The sequence below is a fragment of the Clinocottus analis genome, unplaced genomic scaffold, assembly GCF_023055335.1.
Source record: "Clinocottus analis isolate CAN_PGR_092001 unplaced genomic scaffold, fCliAna1.0.p SCAF_10, whole genome shotgun sequence".
NCBI lineage: Eukaryota > Metazoa > Chordata > Actinopteri > Perciformes > Cottidae > Clinocottus > Clinocottus analis.
In genome coordinates this window covers 10,955,982-10,980,047 of record NW_027175821.1, presented here as the reverse complement: position 1 = coordinate 10,980,047, position 24,066 = coordinate 10,955,982, and the positions used below count along the sequence as shown (strand labels likewise).

Sequence of the window (24,066 nt, the reverse complement as noted above, 5' to 3'; positions counted from 1 at the left end):
TTATTCTGAGGGGATTTGACATGCATGCATTCACTGCTCGCTGTATGATTCATGAAGACAAATATGCATGCATAAGTTTGTGAGTGTGCATTATGTGTGTCCATCAGTGTTTAGTTGTGACTGTATTTCTAAACTATTGAGCAAAGTAAATAACAATGTTGAATGTTGCTGTTTGAAAACCAAATTACTTTCTTTTCTTTTACTTGCCAAAAGAAAAAACTTTACAAACATCTTCACAATTTTTCTAGCGTTCTTGTATATTACAGTTTTTAAATGTTTTGCAAAGCAACGATATTTTATCAATAATTAGGGTGTATGTTTAAGCGCCCCTCACCCAGAGAAATCTTTTCTCCAGAGTCTGCCGGAAGCAGGAAGACCAGCAGGGCCAAGCCAGAGATCAGCACACATGGAATGAGCAAATTGAGGCCGTAATATAGCGTCCTGCGGCGCATGGTGACCGTGAATGTCACATCAGGGTAGGGTTCCTTACAGCAGTCATAGTACAGCTCATTGCGCTTGGCTGGCACTCCTTAGAGAGATGTAAAACACATACAGGTCAGGTCGATTTGGTAGATTGATAAAGTAATTCAAGACCTAATAGCTTCGATAATGTGTGTAAACCAGGCTTGGAGCTTTGTCTTCTCTTTGGTCTGTTAAATGAAATTGAAAGCATGCCAAATAAAAGAAGAAACAAAAGTCCAATCAGATTTTTCATTGTTGGTCTATCTCACCTTGGACTCCAACTCTGGGGATGTGGTGTGCTGCTCTCACATATGGCCTGGCTACACACCTGCCAACATGTCAAACATTCCTATTGCACGCCATCTGGTGCTGTCTGACACCCGTCTTAAGCGAACCAACCACCCCAGGAGCACAGGCACGAGAAACACCCAGCTTGGAAGGACCTCAAAACATTCTCCCCTTTCTAGCTCATCGACCAAATCATTGTTATTGCCTAAACCTCTGCAGATTAAACTTACAGATTTGACCACGTCTCAGCGCATCTCTCTTACCTACAAGGTCCCACTCCCCATTGGGTATGTAGGTGGATGTGTCCACATCCAGCATCTGGAGGTCCAGCAGCCAGCCATTGTGCGTCCAAGATCCAAACTTCAAGTCACACTTTTGCACGTCGAAAGGGAACCAACGCACGTCAATGTAGCAAGTGCTCTTCAAGATGCCAGGGGGGATGTACTGGCAGTAACCGGACGCATTCACCAGGACGTTGGTGTGGAAGGTGGCATCAAACCGCTCGTCCGCACTGTGGAGAGAATGTTGAGAGTAACGTGTGTGCACCTTCAACACATTTCCCTTGCTACAGCTCTATCTTGCTGAAATCTTTAATTATTGATTTTGACATCGATTACTTTGAAATAGGTTTTGTTTATTGTTTTATTGTAGAGATGAGGAATTATATAAAATAATCAATTCTCCAAATTTGGTTAAGACAAATTACGGAATAAGAAACGGATTATGAGGGATACAACATTCATTTGAAAACTGTAACTGAGCCTTGAGGCAAATAATTTGTCTGTTTGGCCACTTTACGGTAATTAGTTTTTGTTTGTTTTGTATGCCTGTTGAAGTGTGTCACGGTCATGGCTGTTTCAGCCTAACCGGCCACAGCAGGGAGCAGTGAAGTGAGACCAGCCATCTGTAGAGCAACCAACCTACTGCAGTCCTTCACCCTTCATAAACACAGTTAAAACCGTGGTGAAATCCAGTTTGCAGTGACATTCAATATTCACTTCCACTGCTAAGCCAAATATGCAAAAACAGAAACCAAATCAGAAACATGAGAAAACGCCACAGATGCCTCCTTCAAGGCTCTGCAACCCACACCCTACTTAAATGATATAATGGCAGCCATGGACTGGTTTTTGGCTTCACTAACTTTTAAACAGCACCAAAAATCAATGGAACAGTTGAATGCGGTATATCTCTATTCTCTAAAAGTCTCAGATGTAGCAAACAAAACCTTTGGGATCAGATACTTACAGTAAAGAAGATTTCGAAACACTTACACTTCGAGCCACTTTAGCTATGGCACTCCTATTGAACTCTAATTAAGAATTCAAATGTTGCTCCTCTGGTGTCAGTGAGAGTTTGAATATATATATATATTGAATAATAAAGTGCCAGAGGCAAAGTCTGAACTTGGGCAGTATCTTCTGTTTTTGTTTCTTTGTATATACGGCCACAATGATTTTCATACAAATTGATTCTCCATGTAGCAACTAGCTGGAAGGAAGTATTTCCTTTCCTGTGCATTGCTACTTTTGTGTGTTAAGAATCGACTCTAAGTTAGTTCACCCTGAGATGAGGGAAACTGTGTGATTATAGTTCCAGAAATAGAGGTGTACAGTATGTTTTGAATCTTTACTTAACAGCATTCGGTGATTTTATTTTAGCAATATTTTTTTTTGCGATACAACAAATGCAATAAAGTTAAACACGCTGAAATTTTGTTAAAACACGGTAATTATACACAAACCTTTTAGATAATAACTTTTATTCTACAGCCAGACCTCTATCCTGCTAGATTAGACATTTTAACATATAATCTCCAATATTTTAGCTGACGTCACCTCCTCCCTCTTAGAGAGCCAGACACACTGTTTCATTTCCTCATTCGTTCCGTCCGTATTGCAGAATGTAACACTGCACAATATTCAAAAAAGTTGTACCTGCTGGACTGTAAATCCTCATCGGATATTAGTTTGTTACTCAGAAAATTCTAAAGTTACTGCAGGTTTGTTTTGCCCTCACGTTTGAATGCAGATGCAACGAATTATCCTTTAATCCATTCACCCTTTCATATTATTATTTTATGTTTCAACATTTGATGAACAGCCATAGGTGGTAGAACATGTTAGTAAAAATAATCTAGAGCAGAAGAGAAACATTGCTTTAGGAAAAAATGATACAACTTATTTTGTAAAAAAGATATGGATACAAAAAAGGGCACAATTCCCTTCTGTAAGGCCTGCTGTCAGTTTTCAGTAGTCAGAAAGAATAGCGAATGTTAATGTGAAGCAGTGCAGAGTTTTTATTCATTACATGAAATGTTCCGAACATACACAGTAAGTGTTTGTCATAGTAAGCCACATAAAAGCTTTTCGAAATCCATCTTACTTTTTACAATCAACACCAATTCAGAACTCAAACCCACAGACTGAACTCCATATACATACACAACATGAGGGCACGCACAATACACTTAAACACACACACACACACACACACACAATGCAATCCCCAGCGAGAGAGATAACGCCAGTGTGTCTGAAACAAACTGGAAACTCTTTCAGCCCAGACAAAAGAACGTGGCATGCATCTTAACAGAATTTGTAGATGGACCCATTTTATTTGTGACTGCCTTTGCTCAAGATTGAGTGATTTACCGTTTGCCAGAAGGTTAAGTGTGGTAATTTATTTCTCTTCTGTGTGTGTCGCTATCAGGCGTGGCTCCTGCTGCTAGGGGGGATGTGTGGGTCGGCCAAGGCGATGAATTATTTAAGCTTTGGCCTTACTTCATCTGAAGGTGTGCGCTTTTCCTTCAGTACTTACATATATTTAGCATGTCCTGGACTGTGTGTTTATTTGAAAGGACATATATTGTGCAAGTTATGTTTGTGCATAAAAGGGGGTGTACTGAACAATACAAGATATTTATAGTTATCTGAAAAAATATCAATTTGAATACACTGGATTTACTTTAATTCTACCTTAGAAATAGAAACCTACTGAAAACAATTGTCTCATTTAATCAGAAACATTCTTTTTTATACAAACATATTAATAATATATTTAATTGTTGGAAAATATTTAAAAGAAAATACTTTTTACAATGTTAACATTTTAACCATTAAATATGCATACGACTGGGCAAGTGATAGCCCTGGGAGAACGGAAGTGTCCTTGTGCAACACATACACACACAAGAGAAAGAGTACTGTAGACATGTGAGAGTGGGGCAAGGTGGAAACAAAGACTGACCGACATTGACAATAGTGGCAGTGACAGTTTCCTTCATCATGGGACATGAGTCACCAAAGCTTCCTTCTCACTCACTCAGCACCTGCTACTATCCTCACACACACACACACACACACACACACACAAGCACACAAGCACACACGCACGCACGCACGCACACACACACACACACACACACACACACAAGCACACAAGCACACACACAAGCACACACACACACACACACAACAAAAAGAAGGAAGCCACAAAGTCAAGAGTGTTTGCAGGGTGGAATACATTAGCACATACTGTTAAAATTATGGAGAATGCACGCACTGATCTTTAAGGCGAGATCTCGCTGCCAGACTAAAAATAAATATGCAATATAACACTAGTATGTACCTTTTCCAGTCATGATTAGACTTACGTGTTTTGTGTTGATTGCACGGCATAAAAGAGCAACAGGGAGTACTACAGAACAATATTAACTTTGACATTAATTCTATGCAAACATTTTTCCCTTAACATTTCGAATCAGAAAGATAGGAACAAAAGAGCTAAAGACTGTTAGATCAGAGAAAGCAAACACCTTCCCTGAAACTTTTAGCCGAGCACAGTTGAGAGCAACACATGATCAGCACCTACTCAGGCAAGCAGAGGCCTATCCATCATGTACATTATGTCATATCCTAGGAACATAGCATTCAGCCTGTTGGACAGCCATACGGCCCTGCGGTTAACTAGCTTGGCAAAAAAGATGTAAGAAGTACACAATGTTTTAAATTTACATTTGGATGTTTACTCTGATAGCAGCAGAGTTCACATAAGGTAGTAATACATCACACATAACAAATGGATTGCTTTTGAACATCTCCACTTGTATCTTCAAGAGGAAACAGAAGGCTTGGCATCATTATGTTGGGATTATTATGTGACATAATTATTGTGAAAGTAAATACTTTTTTCTTTTTGTGTGGAAAGAAAAACTGATTATTGTTCATAAAACTAACACATCATTGTGTATTATTTAGCCCTTCATTATTGATAATCATTCTACAATGCAATTCTGCAATCGTGCAGAATATCTGGGCAAAGAGAAAAGAAAATGTGCTTGTAAACCTGTGAAATCATCCAATTGTACATGTTGACTCTCAACTCCAACTCCAGTCTCGAATCTCAGGTTGCTAATCAGAGTGTAAACAATGAGCATAGCAAGGAAGAGGAAGTATTGGCCTAGATATCCACTGTCTACACCAGAAGCTCTGCTCCTCGCCCCAGAGGCTTTTCCTTTATCAGACTTAAGATGGCACTCCATTGTTTCTGTGTCTTCTGGACGCTCACCTTGCACACATACTGGACATGCAAATTGTGCGGGCGTTTGCTAATCATGATCACCTCACTAATATGTTTTATGAAGAATGGAAAACGTTGGGTTAGACCTCACTTACAAATTCACAAAGTCACATCTTCACAGGGTCATTAAAAAAGAAAACGCACTTTGAAAACATGCATGTGTATATTGTATTTTATTTCCAGAGCATTTATTCATTTAAGGGATCACAGAACAGTCATCAAATCAGTCCATCCGTCCATTCATTCAACTGTCCGAGCATCTAAAAAATAAAAAACAATCCCTCTATCCATTTGTTCAATTAATTCCCATTTCATCTTTCTGGCCTGTCGCAATGTCTGTGCTGTGCAGCTACTGTCACTTCTTGCAAAATCAGGATTCTGTCCGTAGTTTACCTGAGCTGGATGTCCTTCATGTGTCTCATCGATCCCCAGTCAAGTGAGACCATTGACTTTCCCCTCTAATGAGAGAGGAGGTCAACGTCTTACATAGCTGTTTTAGATCTGGATATTCTTATACAAACACAATCACGCACACACGGCAATTCTTGCTCGTTTGACACGCACAAACGGCAGACGAGCTGGAGTCAGCCGGAGGTTCTCATCAGTGAAGTGGATGAGCTTTACAGCAAACACGCATCTCTTTCTCAGTAGAGGCCTCATGCATTTGTCCTTCGTCATAACCTTCTTGTGAATATTATAATATCAAACATCTATCAAAATCTTCTATTGATTATCAAAAGGTTCCTTTTTTATGAGCTCAGAAAAAAATTTAAAAAATACAACAGACATACAGTAATTTAAATTCTTTGATCTAAATTGGAAGATGCCATCTGTCGAACCCAGTACAAAAACAAAAACACTGTCACCCATTATGGTGAGTAACAAAATAATGTCCCCAGGCGCTATGCATAGATATGGTTGGAATATTGCAAATTCATGACTCACAGCATATATTACCCATGCGTGAAAACCTCATTGTGAGACAACGTGAGTGAGTGTGAGCACAATATGAGAGCTATAGCGGTTTCACACTTGGGTAAGATGAGCCGAATGACTCATCAAAGTCAACATCAGATTTTTCTCCATCTCGCTCCTCTTTTCTTTGATCGCATTGTGACATCTGACCTCAGCACTCTTAATAAACATCATTAACTTTCTATTAAAACAGTAGAAATTAATGAAGGGATTTATGACTAGGTCTCGATTGGGCTGCATGCTAATAAACCAAAATGCATCTGCTATTCAACACAGTGAGAAGAGCGTGTTATTGGCTGCGCACTGATGGCCCACGGTGTAATGACGCATGTTGTGCCATTACGCTCTGTATCTGTGTGACAGTGGATGTATGTGATGGGCTGGTTAAGAGTGTACATCTGTTTGCAGCTTGTGCGCATGTGTGTGCACAGTTATTCACTGTGTATCTGTGAAATGAGAGTGTGTGTGGTGTAATTAGTTAAGTGTGTTTGTGTGTGTTTCCAGCAGCGATCCATATTATAGCTGAAAACTGTGCATTGTAATTTCTCCGAAAGAGGCACGTAAGGTTTTGTCGTGGCTGAAAACTGAATCCTTTCCTTCAGCTTCGCTTCAACGTTCATCATTTTTAACGTCACAGATAGGCAACAGTCCTTAAACGAAACCCAGCACTGCTTTTACCCCATTAATTGCCTAAGCTCACACATGTATGGCTGTTTTCAATCCGGTTTCATCAAAGTTACAATGAATACACTTCTGTTTTCAATCCTGTCTTCTAAAAATTACATTTATAAACAACACATGTGCATTAAAACAGAAAGCAGAAGGCTGACATGGATATAATCTGTAAACTGTGTAATATACTGACTTCCTAGGATTGCCATGTAATTCAGTTCAGATATTTATGATTTTCAGAGGGTAAATCCTAACAACTTTTACCTGACCTTTCCTCTAGCGCCAGCAGCAGATCAAAGTGTTCGTTTATCCAGTGAAATATTTAAAAAAAAAATTGTTTTAGCACAATTTAATGTTTTAGCATGATGACATTCAATACGGTAGCACAGCTGTGGACTTGTAGTCCTGTTTAGTGTTTAACCGAAATAATCAACTTTTCAGGTTTAACTAAATGAAGCTCAAGCGCAAGTTCAGTAAGGAAGACACTCTTTACTTTCCGCTTCATTCATAAACTCAGTCTCACAGTGATTACGCTATCAGCTGATTGGGGGCGTGTTTATTATATGACCCAATCAGGGTCGGTGCAGTTTTCATAAGCAATCATAGCGTTGTTGTCAAACTTTTAAAACAGTTTCTCCTCCCTGGTGCTGTCAGTTGTCATTTCAGCTCAAACCGATGCAACCCTCCTCCACCCCAGGCTCCTCCAGTCAGCTTTCAGTCCTGCTCATCATTCATCGGGTTACACAGCAGCTCCCTTCTTCAACGCCACCCGTTTCTGGACTCAAGGGGGGATTCTGCCTTTGCATATATCACCATCACTACCCCTGGCTTATCCTAATTCAGAATGGAGTCTAACTGCCAAAGACTTTGCACTATTCAAATATATGCAATTGTAAAAACATATTGTTAAACTCTAAAACAAGTCTATCCTGATTGAAAGTCCTCCAAAGCCTAAACCTGACAACATGTGGGAGGCGGGACATAAACTCCAGTCTGCAATGTCAAAGTCATCTGCTATGTTCACAAAACCAGGCCTCACTTATTTTTTCTCCACTGCAGGAAACAGGGTTATTGTTTTCATGCATGCTTTTAGCAGGAAGCAGAGTGACAAGCAGCGCAAGAGAAGGCAGGTGTCAGTGTAACATGCTGACACCATGACAGACAGAGACAGGAAGCTGGGATGATTTATAAAGAGCAGTCGCTGAAGGCTGGCAACAATAAAAAAAAAAAAGAAAAATGTAGAGAAAGAGTTGATTGAATCCAGTGAATTATAGTGAGACAGTGAGTTATGAAAGAGAGACAGAGGGAGACACAAAAAATGAGATGAGAAGAGAGATGGTAAGACGGGATGCATGACGGAGGTAGAGAGGGAAGTGGAGAGGCAGAGGGAGCAGGGAGCTTAGGATGGGTAATCCTGGCAGGTCGGAAAGCTGAGCTTTTAAAATTTGGGTTAATGCCGCCAAACCTTTGTTTTGTCCTCGTATTCTCTGTCATGTGTGTGTGTGTATGTGTTTGAGAGTGTGTATTGAGGGGAATATGCTGAGGAGGAACATCTGAGGCTCTTCTCTCCCTCCACAAAGTGTTACATGTATGAAGACCCACTGTGATGCTGATTTTCTCTCTAAACCTCACTTCACGTGTTCAAATCTATCAAGCTTCCTCACACACTGTGTCTATGTAATTAAATCATTCTGTGCGATTGAATCCATCTCTTAGCATCACTCCCCCCTCAGTCTCAGACTCATTCGTCTCTCACTCAAGCATGCAGACGCAATGCAATTAGTTGTTTTGAAGAAAAACAACTGGCCTACATTTCTAATTGACTTGGGAAGCCTTACAAAGAAGCGTGAAGAACTGTGGATACAGCTTGGACTGAATCAAACAATGCAATGAGCTCTTTCAATTTAATGTATTAAAATGTTGTTTTTAAGCCTGTATGTTGCCGTAATTCTTGAAAACAGTTAAATATGATTCAATGTAATGCAGCATTTTAGACATCAATAGCTTGTTATTAGCATTAATTTCATGACAGTAGTTTCTTGATCGTTAAGGAAGTCCAAATCAAATCATCGAGGAGCATCAAGACTTAGCGACAGTAAATGTTCTGTTGATGTTTTATAATGGAAGAAGTAAAACATGACTTTGTATAAGTTATATTTCAATTAAACAAATTCATTTTCAAAATGGTTTATCTCGTAATACACCTTTTGTCTTTCTTAAAGAAAAGCTATTTAAAGGGAAAACAATGCCACTTCTAAAATAAGACAACAATAAATACAAAGTGTTTTTTCCTAAAATTAATCAAAACCAATGCAACAACTGAAATATATAAGAATTCTTGAAATCTGAGAAATAAGATCTTCCTTTATTAGCCCCATAGCCGAGAAATTTGCACTATTATTTAGACCTTTCAAGATAAAGAGATTTTGGAAATTAACTATATTTTACGACTATTCGGAAGGGTTGTGTTGTGTATTTTCCAAAAAATAAGTATCTTTATCTCACTGAAATGTTACTTGTTGATTGAGTCTCATATTAAGTGTAAGTACACGATAGGATTTTGTGCTTTTGCAGTGTTTGAGAAAGTATTAATTATTTATTATTTTTCTCTGTTGCTTGTGTCACCGAGTTTTTGTGTTTGATTGGGTGTGTTTGTTTATCACATTGGCTTAAAGTAACCCTGATACGGCTTTAGTTTGTGGAGATTAAAGACAGATTTTAATAAAATAGCGGCACATCAGAAGGATTAAACTGATATTTCAATCACTCCAACACACTTACCCAAAAATAAACATGGAAAGAAAACATGCCATCTCTGACACGTGAGTTCATCTGCTGCACTGACTGGTGGATTACAATGCTTATTTTATCAAATTTGACAACTAAACAAAAATGTATTTATGTTAAACTCAAAAAAGATAACTTTTCCAACTCTTCATTTAAAAAACCTGCAATACCTCATTTCTTTGGCCACCTGGGAGCAGTGGAAAATGAATTTGCTTCATGGAAACATTTCATCACCTTATAAGTTGATATGACAAAGTTGTTGACAAACAGTTGCAGACCTTAACAGAGTCATGTTGTATTCCCCTGGTGAACACAACACCTATATTCACTCGCGTTTACCTCTGTTTTGGGCCTCTAAAGACTCTTACAGGACATATTTCCTCTTTAGCTGCTAAACGTCCACTATGTTCACCATCTATTCAATAACTGTGTCTGACTGCTGTTTGTTGTTTAGCACGCAGTAAAGAGGGGGTTATAAGAGCTTTTTCACTATAAACAGCTCCCCTATGCATCTGAAAACATATAAGAGTGATGTGAAGTAAGGAAAATAGTAAAGTTACTACCAATCATTAAATAATGAGCTGAAATTCACAATAAAGCTGCATGAAGCCAATTGAAGCTGCTGATTCAGGATATCCGTTTCTGCAGGTTCATCACTGAGATTTACCTCTTTCATTGTAACATTGTTTTCACATTGGCATTTGATTCATTATTATTATAAACATGTTGCTGCTGTAAGGAAGGTGGCGATGAGCAGGAGAAAGTAGCTCTGACCTGTTGTAAAGGAGGATGTCAGGGGTCCAGATCTGGTCTGAAGGGAATCGCAGGTTCTGAACACCGGGGTAGTTTTCTGGATTCCAGCTCAGGTAGATGTCTGTCCAGTACTGAGATAGAGAGAGACTAAAGAAGTTAGTCACTAGACATAAAACCTTTTTGAAATGGGTGCAATAACTCTCATGCTCTGCAAAAAAAAACATTACGTCCAAATGGCTAGTTAAACTAATCTTATTGAACTTTTACAAGATAGATACTTGCACATTCAATAGAAATAAGATTTTCGGTATCTCACCAAGAAGCAAAATGAAAATTGAGGGATACAATTGATTTTTGCAATCTTAGTTTTCCGAAATTAACAGCCACTCTGAAGTTCACAAGAAATGGAAAGAAAAGGGTTTTTTCCTGCAGTCACACCGGAAGGCTTAAATAATGTAGCAGTCTATTACCATTGACAGCCAACTTGCTACATTATTAGTCTACAAAATGCAACAACGTTGGATGACACATAAGGGATGGTTCTTCTCTCAGCTTTTCAAAATCTTGTTATTTATTTCAGGCCAGCCCGTCTTCCCAAATATTTCTTCTGCACTTAACAGTGGGCTAATGCCCACAGGACAACCATCCCTGACAGTGGACTCTCAGACCACTAACGATCAAGTTCACTGCCACTTAAATATGCTGCAGTCTTCCTCTTCTTCCACCTCTGCTTTCCTCATTTTGAGGATGACAATGAACATGGACACACACAAAGCACTGCATCTCTCAAACGCATGCACACACACACACACACACACACACACACACACACACACACACACACACACACACACACACACACACACACACACACATACACACACACACGTGAAAATACTTGGATAGATGAGCTAGTGCCTAGTAATACTGGATGTAAAGTGACTAATAGATTATGAACCACACTTTTAGACGGTGTTCAAAGAATCAATCCAGTAAATTAATTGTATCTCTGGACATGCATGGTTAAAATTCAATGTCATCAACAAGCACTTAATGTAGTGGCACTAGTAATCTGAAAAACACAGTAATAGCGTAATAAAACTAGAAATCTAATTAAAGCACATTAAATTGATGATGACGTGCCCTTCTTAAACTTTGACTCACCAGCTGCAGCCAGGAGTTGGTCATCAGCACTTGGTTCTTCTCATCCTGAAAACAGAAACAGAAAAGAGAAGAAGAGCAAGAGAGAATATGTTGTTTCTTTTGTTTCAGAAAAGAAAACTAGGCCAATCCATATTTAATATAGTGGAAAAAAAGCTTTGTCATTAGCACAGTTGCTTTGCATATTCAAAGAAGAACAAACCAGTTTCTGTAAAACTGTGTAAAAGTTGTTCTTATGTTAGCAAGTTTAGGTCCGTTGAATAGTTTTACTCTGGACTCATCTGACACATTACTCAACCATTTTAAAACTAAAATAAAGTAGGTCCCAGTGGATTTGAATCATAGTGATGGACTATAAAATACCAGTCAAATACAAAAAAAATACTAATCATGTTCACAGAAAGAAATGTTCTCAGTGTTTCTTTTCTTGACTCACTGTTTATTTAATTATTTAGGTGCAGGGAAAACATTAACGCTCTTCAAATGTTATGAATTACGTGGTTATTGTCTGGTTATGTATTATCAAAAAGTAGTATGCATAAAGGGGAAGAATGGCAAAGAAATCCCCAGGGATTCAAAAATGTAAAAGCAACTATACTATTTTTTTTATATTTTAAGTCTGTATGTTTTGTATGCTGCCGATCGTTTAGCCAAGACATAACCGTACAATTAATGAATAATAATAATAATAATAATAATAATAATAATAATAATAATAATAATAATAATATCATTATTAAATGTTACTATTGACAATAAGTCATTTCTGCGAAGATAAAGATTGTCAAGCTAAATAAGGTGGAAAAAATCTGAGTTTTTTTTCAAAGTGTACTTTGGAAAAGTTATGTTGCTAATATTCTAGCTGCAAGGCGAAATTAGTATTTCTGCAAACCTCAGAATTTCAGCTTGATGTGCAGAGTGGGAAAACAGGAACGCCTGCTTGGTAGAAAGGAAGTCTGAAAGGGATCAGACAATTGTCCTTTTTTCAACACAAAGCATCTGGTTCCCATTTATATTTCTCTCTCTCTTTTTCCTTTTTCTAAAGTTGCAGTTAAACGTATGGGCACATATGGCAAACCCTTCTATGACGAGTCTTCTGAAAGCAGATGACCCAGATGATCGAATAAAAGTCACAGCTGAAAGTAATAATTGGAAATGTGTGTCTCTTCAGACATTTCCTTTGCAATTTGTTGACATAATGAGAATATAATGAGTTGTGTACAATGTATAAGCTGATAGTATTACCTTCACGCACCTATTCAAGGTCAGAGCTGCAGAATGCCTGCAGCATTATATGTAAATAATGCTATACATTCAACACACAGACTTGTTTTAATCTCCTTCAAGTAAAATATGATTTCTCCCACCAAATAGTCTTGCATATCTACTCGTCTTGAGCAAAGTATCTATAGATGCGTGTGTTGATCTGATAGGTGTTGAATCTATAACGTCTCAACATTATTACTGATGTCTGTTCATTAATACCCTTTTCGTGACTGTATGAGTGAGTATGTGTTGTATGAGTCTCTGTATGGACAAATGTATGAAGGACCACCTCGAAACTGACCTAAAAACTCACAGGGACCAGTCAGTCAACATTGTTTACTTTATAGCCGATGAATAAATTAATTAAAGGAACATTGGTGTTCCCATAAGAGCTGAACAGTAATGTTGAAGTTTACAAGCACACCTATGGGTCTCAGCACGTCAACCCCACACAAGCTACTTTCAGATTGATACAAATTGCATCTAAACTCTGAGCATCAAATTAGCAGCTTGTCTGGAGGCGACCGGGAAGAAAACACACTATTATCCAAGAGATGGGCTGAAAGGTGTTTTATGTGTCTTAATTTACAGAAATTCAGTCCATCTGGCAACGTTTAATGAGCATCATTGCTATGTTCCAGACATCTATAGTTAACCTTTGCCTTGCTCAAACTGTCAGTGAAACAGTACAAATCTGTCATTTTACTCTCTCCCATATTCTCCCCTCCGCTCTTGGGGACATGCCGATGGCTTGTGCTCCAACCTCCTCTTAATACTATAATGGCTACATAACTACAGCTTGTAAATTAGGTTAATTGTCCACTTGAGTTGCCTCCATTAGACGCTCTAGAGAATCTGATAAAAACATGATGACACTCACAAATTACATTTGATGATAACATTTCTTCAAAGTGTTTTCTCTCTGTCGACAGGCTACATGCAGTCTGTAAAGTGTCTGGCAAGTTTGTGGTTCTCTCCGGTGGTTAATGAGTCGAGAATTCATTTGAAGACCTCCTGCGTCTCTGAGCGGAAGTTCAACAATTTGAAGTCAATGAAGATGGTAGACCTCGATTGATTTCTGGTTCACAGGCGAGAGGGCGGATGTGGGAATATGTCGGGCTGTCAAACTCAGGTAGACAAAACATTGTCAGGGAAGTAGCCCTGAGGAAGAGTTTGACACTTCATATCTACAGTCGAGACAACAGGCGAACATATGGAGGGGAGAGTAAATAAGCAACGCCAATGCCTCTCTCTGCAACTAATCTTTAGGTTTAAAAACACAGACTGAAAAGTGTGCATCTGAAAACAACTGTGTTAAAACAACACTGTGTTGGTGTGTGTGTGTGTGTGTGTGTGTGTGTGTGTGTGTGTGTGTGTTTGTGTGTGTGTGTTAGGGAGTGTTTAACACACTGCATACTCAAGATAGTTCTACAACTCAAGAGAGTTGGCATGGTGACAACTAGTTTACCTTTAATCCCGATGATTGGGAGGTAAACAGCACATCCTGTGTGGCATTCATGCTACTAAATCATCTACCTGGAAACGCTGCATGCACAGGTTTGATTGGGCGGCACATCCTTTTCGTTGACTTTGCAGGAGTCCTATGTGTTGGCACTCCCGTCGCATCGATGGGCTCTACTGCTCGCCATGCGCTATTTCATGCAGGGTTACTGCCAGCCTGAACAATGCCCTAACCGCACACTGCTTCAGTACAGCAGCACAACAAATAAACAACTATGCTCATCCAGCTTTGCCTCAATGAGTTAAGATTACAAACAATGAAAGATTGTGTTAGAAGAGGAATTAAGACAATTACAAGTTGTCAGAACATATATGTGTGAATGTCAGATGCAAGAAAAAGAAGCAGCCAACTAGTTTGTATTCATCAATTAAAAATTTGCCATCAAAAGGAAAAAGTAAATATCGATATAAAATCTGGTCAAGCCATGTGTCAGTAAATTGTAAAGTTGCAGATTGTAGACTTCCAGGTTCAAAGTTTGCCCAGGAACACGTAGGAACATTAAAAAAAACGTATTCAGTGTGTGGTCTGAATTAATGTGTCCCTTTATGGAGTAGAAATCAGACAGCAGAAGTACATTACTGCCAACATATAACACCGTTTCATAAGCACAGGCTTGCCGCGGGGTGCATTACTGAGGGAACCCACTGCTTGATATACGCATCAAACCGTCTCAGTTTAAAATGATATTTAAATGCTGTTTTTTTCTTTTCAAGCATTTTTTCTCACTTTCTGTAGGATTCTTGACTGCAATGATTATGATGTGGGGGTTTAATCTAGTTTTTTCTCTTTTTTTTTACAGTTGCTATCATGTAAAGTCTCTCTATGTGTGACACTCAGATAATTAACTAAAATGTAAATGACAACGTAGTGGTACAATTCCACTTCAGCTTTCCATTAAACTACACACTGTACACCCAACAAAACACAAGCTTCATATGTGGTCACACTTCCTACATTCTTTACTGCCGAGATGTAACACCACGCCACACACACACACACACACACACACACACACACACACACTCGCACACACTCACACACACACACGCACACACACTCACACACCAGAAAATGAATGCTGTCTCCCTCACCACGTCTATGATCTGCAGCAGTGTGAGCCCCAGCTCCACGAGAATGGCGGCTGAGTCATTGACCACAGGTCTCTCCAGTCGGTTGTAGTTAGCCAGCAGCTCCTTGTACAACTTCCTTTGATGTTCTCCCTGCAGGGATCCTGTAGGAAACAAAAGAAACATGACTTGTCTGAGGATTAGTTTGAATACAAAGCATCTGCATTGAAAGTTTGTAAAGAATAAGCACCAAGATTTGTGCATAAAAATTAATTCATGACCTTAGGTGAAAGTTTGTGTGAAAGGTTCTTTGACATTATTGTGTCACACTTAACCACGAGCAGTTACCACATATTTCAGACTTGAAGGTACACCCCTCCATTGACTACAGTTTCTGAAGGTCATGCCTTGATTTACAGACTCAGGGGGTGTAGTCTTCTTATTTAAATTTAAACTGTAAATCTTGTACGCAGGATAAAAAAAAAAAAATGCTATTAGTGTTTTGGCTTGAGTTATCCCTTTCCTGCACATTATGCTTGTGTACTGTTGCTGAATTCTAATCCAGAAAGTAGCTTTAATGGCCTTCCTAACCTTTTACCCTTCCTTTGCTGGCACCGGCCTGCAGACAGATTATAATTTATCTGAGTTCCAAACACACTGCCACATACTCGTACTCTTCAGTTCATTCATTGTGCTAATATGTCGCTGAGTACTACAGTTATTACTGTAATCTTGGTATGAACACTGTGAGGTAGGTCTGCTGGTGAGCTGAAAGATTTGATGAATAATGAATACTGTAGATTTAAACATGCGCTAACATTAGCATCTACAGACTGTAATGTAACACACACACAACCACACACAGACACACACAAGAGTGACAAGGCAGGAAGTGGATGTGGTTTTAACGTCCAGGGTGATTAAAATGATGCGTTTGTTGGCTGACTCTTATAACCATCATTGATCCTCTGTACCTCACCTTGCACACACATTTGAAACATTTCACATTTGTCCCAAAACAACCGGAGACAGAGACACACAAACACCTACATGCACATACACAAACACAATCAGACCACACTGTTAATGACCTTGGAGTCAGTGATCTCACTATAGTGCAATTTACAAAAAAAAGACAGAAGTGCGACAAAAAACATCCTGATACAAAAATCCTTCATACTAACAAGTCATTTGCAGTAGTCTCATATTCTGTCCTGACTACTCTTCAGTTCAGTGTTCCTTTTAATGTGTTCACACTGCAAGTAAAAAAAGAATAATCATTTGTCCTTATATGTGACAGAGATCTGTTTTAATCATTGAGGGCTGCAGCGTCGAAGCAAAGACCTTTCAAAATGTCCAACAATGAGAGAGGGGATTTGTGTAATGGCATGTCTGCACATTGAGGTCAATTCAGAATAAATATTTAAGACTGGTAGCATAGTGACCACAATGTCTAAACTGTCTAATGCCATGCAGTGTGAATATAGTCATTGTATGGTCTACTACATTTATCAGTGCGAAAAAAGTCAATATTTGAGATGAACAGCCTTCTTTTGAGCTGAATGCTGTATTTTGTGACACCATCAAATGGGATTTAAAGGGTTTTAGGGCCAACAAGCTGGATACTTTTCTTCCATGAGTACACACTTTAGTGAACAAACTCTTAAAAACATATTTCTGCAATACTGGCTTATATTGTTCCAAACACTTTAACATAAACATCCTCTCAGTGTATACACAACATGTCCTTGATATAAAATGTGCTTAAGAGGTCACACTGACGAACAGAGAGTGATAATTTTCCACACAGAAAAATGACTTAAACGGAAAAAAAGAAAGAACAAAGACAGAATATGTAGTGTGGATGATAAATATAGAGAAAGTGTTACAGAGAAGTAGAGGAGCGTGCTCTTAAAGCCCTTTAAAGCTGTGAAGAGGACCGTGTTGATTGGCCCATTATGGCTGTAATGAGGAGAGTTATGGCAGGACTGAGCCTGAGGTCAGAGACAGAGAAGCTACGAGACGCTGCTCAGCGCCGCAGAAGGACACACATACTGCTTAATACATCAGACTGTACTATCCTCTCGCTTGATCCGTCAATCCATCTTCCAATACCTCATGTGGAAGTTGGATTGACGGTGTCATGGCTTCCCTGAAGACACATTTAAACTGCACACTCAGACATGGATACAGATACATCTTTGCAGTGTATCGTTGTTCTGTCTCTGTCTGTAAGCATGTTTGTTTGGTCACTCATACAATTTTTCTAACGGCTGATGGCTTCTGCGAAAACACAATCTCTCTCAATAAATCAAACACAGCACCACAAAGTCATGAATCTGTCTATTAATATAATTTGCATTCACACGTGTACTCAAATTTAACTACTGGCTCATCTTCAGCTGCTATCCTGCCGGTGTCTCTCCTGTTTTTTATTACTCTTGTGAACTGAGGTCCAAACATACACAACAAAACTAATAAAGTCAGTGGAAAAGAATTGAAAACGCTTCATTGCTGCTCGTCTCATAAAACCGTATTCAGACGGAATTAGATAATCAAATACAATAAACCACTGTGCCAACTTAAATCCAAAACAAACTTGTGCGGCATACGCCGGGGATGAAGGCTTACATGTATCAGTTTTCTCTTTTTTTGTATTCATCACACTAATGAAGCTGATATGAGAAGCTGGCAAGAAGACATTTCCAAAAGCCAGAGAGAGGCTTCATCAAACAAACTCCAGCAGAGGGAGGGAAAGAGAGTGTGGGGGAGAGTAGGAGGAGCTTCAAGATTTACCATTTGTTCAGCACTTCCTTTATTTATCTCTCTCTTCAGCATCCTTGGCCTTATATTTAAAGAGCACAATAAATAAGTGTTTCTAAGACCAGATGAAAGAAAACAGTTTTCATAAAAGCTTTATTTATCCTAATCTTATCTTTAAAAAAATAAAAAATATATGTTTTGTTTCAGATGGATTGAGGCCTCTTACATAGCACAGTGTAACAGATCTGATTGATGATGATGATGATGAAGTGCATAAGTTGCACAAAATGTAAGTGAGAACAAGAATGACTGTTTTACCAATGAAGCAGTATATAAGATTAAAAAAAAGATAAATATAAATTATATTATATTTAAAATAGGACGACCAAGGAAAACACATTCTAATGACCCAGGGTCCTTTTTGACATTAAACTGAATCCCTAGTTTTCATTCGATGTCACTGTAATGTAATCCGTTTGACTTTTTAGTGTCAGTCATGTGCATACATAAACATTACTACTATTAATCTTACTTCCTTGATAAAGACAATAAATTCAGCGTTTCCTGATCAATTGTGTGTGTGTGTGTGTGTGTGTGTGTGTGTGTGTGTGTGTGTGTTAAATAAAGATGCTATTGATAATCAACTGAAGAAAATGAATATTTCATCAGGTCAAAGTCATGAAAACCATCATTATTTATAAATGTCTCAATACACTTAAGTCAAACTCTTATCATGAGAAGCTCCTGGGTCATTTGGAGATCAGGGACGCAAACTCTTAAAGTATTAATGGCTAGTTTAGTGGTGTCATTGAAAACTAAAATCGTCTGGTTTTCCCTTGAGAAAGAAAAAAACATTTGATCTTGAATACAACCCCTTGTTGGTCTTAAAATGGTGTGTGGTCAGGCACATTGTTGGCATGTGGCTATCTTGAGGCAGCAGAAAGGGGTCGCGCCATTAGATCAACAAATCTCTAAATTAAAGTCAAAGGCTTAGTAGTATTCTATTATTTGGATAATAAGAGACGTCCACAGAGTCGGGTCCATGCATACTCTCTACTTGTTCCACACAGGTCACACAGCAGTGCTCCTTCTCTTTAGTTAAGTCGACGACGGAGGCAGATGGTCCGACGGCCAAGGATCCCATACATGCCCCTTGTTTTCCTACACAAAATGTAACGGCACCATTAATTCAGCACCCTGTAAATGGACAGCGACAAATAATAAACACATTGCCCTCCTTATCAGTAAACAATCGAAGCGCATCAGTAAAAGACAATTTTAGGGTTAGAAGAAATAGTTAAAAGCTTCAAAGCTTCATACACATATGGTCATTTTCATTTTAAATGCATTTGTATTCCTTCTGTTTGAACCTAGCATTTACTTACAGATAAAGATTAGTCTTCACTCAAATCATATTTTACTCGTGGTGGTTGAGCTCCAGCCTGGCTGCACATACAATTTGTTATAACATAGCAAGCAGAGCCAGACTGCTTCTGGACACATAAAGGACCCCAAGGGCATCGGCACCCAAGGGAACATTTTAGGTTAGCTCCGTAGAACCCCACAAAATATTAATACGTTTCACTCATTCACAAGGTCTGTCTCCTTTGAGACCAAGTTAATTTCCTTTTGGAGTATGTTTTCTCGAAATCAACATTTATTAGAACATTATTGGATGTGAAAGCTGTCTCGCACATTCTTGTGAGAGAGAATCAAGAGGAAATGAAAAATGTAGGACTCACAGAAATGTAAATGTGGTCTGCACATCTCTATGCACTCGTGCTGTGTGGGGGTGAAACAAAGTGTCCAGGAATGTGTCACCCTCCCTTCCACTCAGTCCAGACTGGGAGAGGCTCCAGCCCCTGATGTGAAGTTTTAGAGCGATTCAAATATAAGGACAGAAACTATGTTGTGGCTTTTGGAATGACACCCATTATTTTGTATAGGATTATGAGGCACACATTAAGAATTGACAACCGTCAAGACAGAGAAATGGTTTAAAAAGCTGGTATAGACAACAACGCCCTCTATTCAGTCATGAAGGGACGGCTGCCACCATGAATAGAAAATAAAGGATAATCTTGCTGAGCATCAGCTAAAAAGAAGCATTTCCATAGTGTGAGCAAGGTAAGAGGAAAACACAATTTCAGTCACATTGTGGATCTGTCAAAATGTAAAAGCTGGGAAGAGGAGTGGACGACTGCTTAAGACTGCTATTGTATCCAAGACAGTTGTATGCCAGCATTATATTTCATGCTGAAAAAGTCCACTGAGCGTGAAAGTTAATTCCATCTATTCACAATCAACTCAAGGTCAAACTTCTATTTTTTCCCAGAGCTTTCAAACGCTGTTTAGTCTTCATCAAAAGATGAAAGCTCCAGAAGAAATGCTACAAGTAAGTGAACCTTAAATAAAGAGTTTTTATCCAACTGCTATTTCCAACAGAGCAAACTCAACAAACAGTGAGGTACATAATGTACCTCACTGTTTGTTGAACGTACCGTACATTTAAATGTTCCTGAAAAGATCTGGCTCAAGACTCAAAGCTCCCCTAAAAGCTTAAGTTTCTGCTTATACAACTGGTTTGGGATTTTTGAACTTAATGGTTGCAAGTAAAATTAGTTATGTTTATTCACCTTGTGTCTACTTTGTTCAATTGTGCAGTCAGATCTCTCAACATTAGCTTTGAAAAATGTGGATGGTTGGAAAGGGATATGTGTGCATTCATAGAAACAAAATGCAGTGAGATAGGTGAATTTAACAATTTTTAATGTAATGTGTGAATACAAATAATTATTAAAGTGGGAAATCAGAAGCACAATCCTCCCTTGCTCTCCCTCCCTGTTCCACCTCTAATCCCAATTCTTTACATTCTCTTTTCTTCTCATGTAAAATACACTCCAATCTTTGCAATATCCCAATCCTCACTATTCTACCACACAATAGTCATGTTTTATTTTGATTGAACCTCTCTCCCTCTATCAGTACCTTTATCCCTTTACAAACCTTTCCAAATCTTGTAATATCCCCTCTTTTGATCCACCTCTCTATATATGTCCCTCTCTTGTTACCTCAATTCCTCCTTTTCAGTTGCTCGGTCTTGTCCTGAATTTACTTTTTTCTCAGCTTTTGTTCTTGTTTGCAATGAATGAGCGCCTTTCAGAGCCGATTAGGTTTTTGAGGAAACTAACAAAGAGCTGGAAATGAATTCATGGTCATAATCAGTAGTTAGCGTCACGTGCAAACAAATGGTTGGATTTTGGGAGAAAGTCACTCAAGGTGAGGGCAAGTGAGGCCCCACAAAGAGAAAGAAGGTAAACTTTGATCCACAACTGAAGGACCGTGAGAACTGTGAAGCCACACAAATATAGGTGTTTGTTCGAGGCGGCATCTGAAAAGCATCCAATTATTCTCTCTCACACACTATCTGTCTCTCTCTCTCTCTCTCTCTCTCTCTCTCTCGCACACACACACACACACACACACACACACACACACACACACACACGCACACACACGCACACACACACACACACCAAGGAAATTCAGCTAGGCGATTCTGTCCCATCTGAATATTTTTACTGGGTCAATGCGTTCAGATGAGGCTTCCAAATACACTCAACAGACACAGGCTATCCAAACACAGGCGGCCTGAGGGACCGGCTCTCCCTTTTACTTTCAAACATACATACACACCTCACAAACACACACACACCTCACAAACACACACACACACACACACAAAAAAAATAATCGGGAAAGCTATTTTAGGTCGAGCACTATGACCCTCTCTTACATCAGGGTGCTTTAGTGCCCCTGATGAGCTCAGCTAAACCCGTCCAGGTTGAGCCGCTGTCCAACACACACACACACACACACACACAAACAGACTTTTAACTGGTAGGATGAAAGAAAGTATGTCCCTTTGCTCCCTCATCTCTTTCTGCCATAATACTGTACTTATGTAGATTAGATAATCTATTATCAAGTCAGATGTGATTTTAGCACTATTATGCTTTTTGGGAAACCCCAAAACATTATGTCACCAAACGTCCAATAAATAAAACAGGGCCTAGTAAAATTACTGATCGGAAAATTCTGAAACTATTAGTTTGATTAATTAATGGCAATTTTCATGTTTTTTGGATTATTAACATTGGACCTCTCGTGATACTTGAATTTTCTAATTATGTGATTATGTGAAAACAATGAGAACACCACAGCTGTGGTGACAAAAGGGTCGGGATGGTACGACTAAAGGAAGTTTGTAGCATTTTGGGGGTTTAATTGGCAGAAATAAATTATTATATTCATAGCTTTGTTTTTGTTGATATATAACCACCTTAAACTAAATAATGATTGTGTTTGGGTTAGCGAAGAGGACCTTCTTATCTACAAAGGGAGTGGTCCATTTCACGCAGTCTGCCATATTGCACTGCCGTGTTTCTACAGTAGCCCAGAAAGGACAAATAAATGGATCAGTCATTTGTGTTACCTGAAGGCCACCAAAGTTTTCCAACACGCTTGTTAAAGCTCGGTGACGTGTGCCGCCAAACCATGGTACCGCCAGACCTAAAATGACCTAAAATGTGCTGTAAGGGTTAAGGATGGCCTCTGAGCGAGGCAGAACATAATTTAACACGATTTAGCACTCGGGGGCTCACGTTACCGCGGTCTTGGAAAGGGAGGAGTGAGAAGAGGGCTTTTCATTTGGTTGTAATATGCAACTACACTGATAGAAACCATCAAATCCTACACAGTGTACCTTAAAAGAAGAGTTCAGTTCAACATAAGTTTACATGCCGACGGCAAGTTCATTCTTTTGAGGCTTGCCTCAGTACTAACATGGAAGGAATGCATTGTGAAACAAACCCTATATTTTTTAGAGTAATCTTGTTTGGTAAACGTGGTAAACATGTTTGCAAAATCTTAAAAATTAATATAAAGAGCCAAGTCTCCTATCCGGTAGGGAAAATAACAGGGCTCTGATCCCAGAATGCTCTGGGACAGAGGGACTAGCGTTATGAACCTGGAGGTTGAATTGCAGTGCACAAAGAAACCACTGACAGACCACCACTCCCTGAGGGCCTGGACAGTCAACACCACGCCAAATGCTACACAGCCACAGCCATTCTCATGCAAATATATTGTGTTTGTGTTAGTGTGAGAATGTATGGGAGAAACAGAAAGAGAAAGTGAAAAATGAATAAGACTGCACATTCACAATACAATATTGATGTGGAAGGAGCCAGATCATTAGAGCTAAACTCTCACAGGACAGTTTGTTTGTCTGAAGCAGTTACATCTGCCAAATGTAATGTACACCTGGAAGCTTGAACAATACACACAGTAGAACAAAAGTTATGAACTTGGGGTTTGAAAACATGATTGACAGAAAAATGTGTTTCTGTACAATTTGTTGAAAAAGACAAAAGGTGGGCCATTACCAGACGTAATTTGATCCTGATTTAATTTTGTATTTTTATTTATTTATTAAAAATAGCAGCAGATACTGAGAAAATAAAAGTCCCAAGTTGCTGTATTTGGATGTATTGAACACCACAGGTAACGTACAAGTGAAATATATTGTTGGGTACATGACAAAATTAAAACAGCATTCAAATAGCCCAAATGGGCCCAAATTTGCCTCAATCTTTGGAACAAAACCCTCTCTAACTCTGTTCTGCTTCACGTTATCAAAGTCAACCTGAAAGTGGTATTTTTGTAGGCGGAAAACTTTTCATTTTTTCCTGTCATCTTCATTTACTC

At 38.9% G+C, this 24,066-nt stretch overlaps 1 protein-coding gene across 1 annotated transcript in view; it reads right to left on the bottom strand.

The window, feature by feature from the left end:
- Positions 1–24,066, bottom strand: part of LOC137792512 (neuronal acetylcholine receptor subunit alpha-7-like) — a 32,824-nt gene that overhangs the window by 4,510 nt on the left and 4,248 nt on the right. Inside the window, exons 2-6 of the mRNA XM_068588246.1 lie at positions 15,559–15,698; positions 11,683–11,727; positions 10,540–10,649; positions 1,014–1,261; positions 335–529 (exon numbers count right to left, since the gene is read on the bottom strand). Coding sequence (XP_068444347.1) covers positions 335–529; positions 1,014–1,261; positions 10,540–10,649; positions 11,683–11,727; positions 15,559–15,698 — 738 coding nt within the window. The remainder of the gene's footprint in view (positions 1–334; positions 530–1,013; positions 1,262–10,539; positions 10,650–11,682; positions 11,728–15,558; positions 15,699–24,066) is intronic.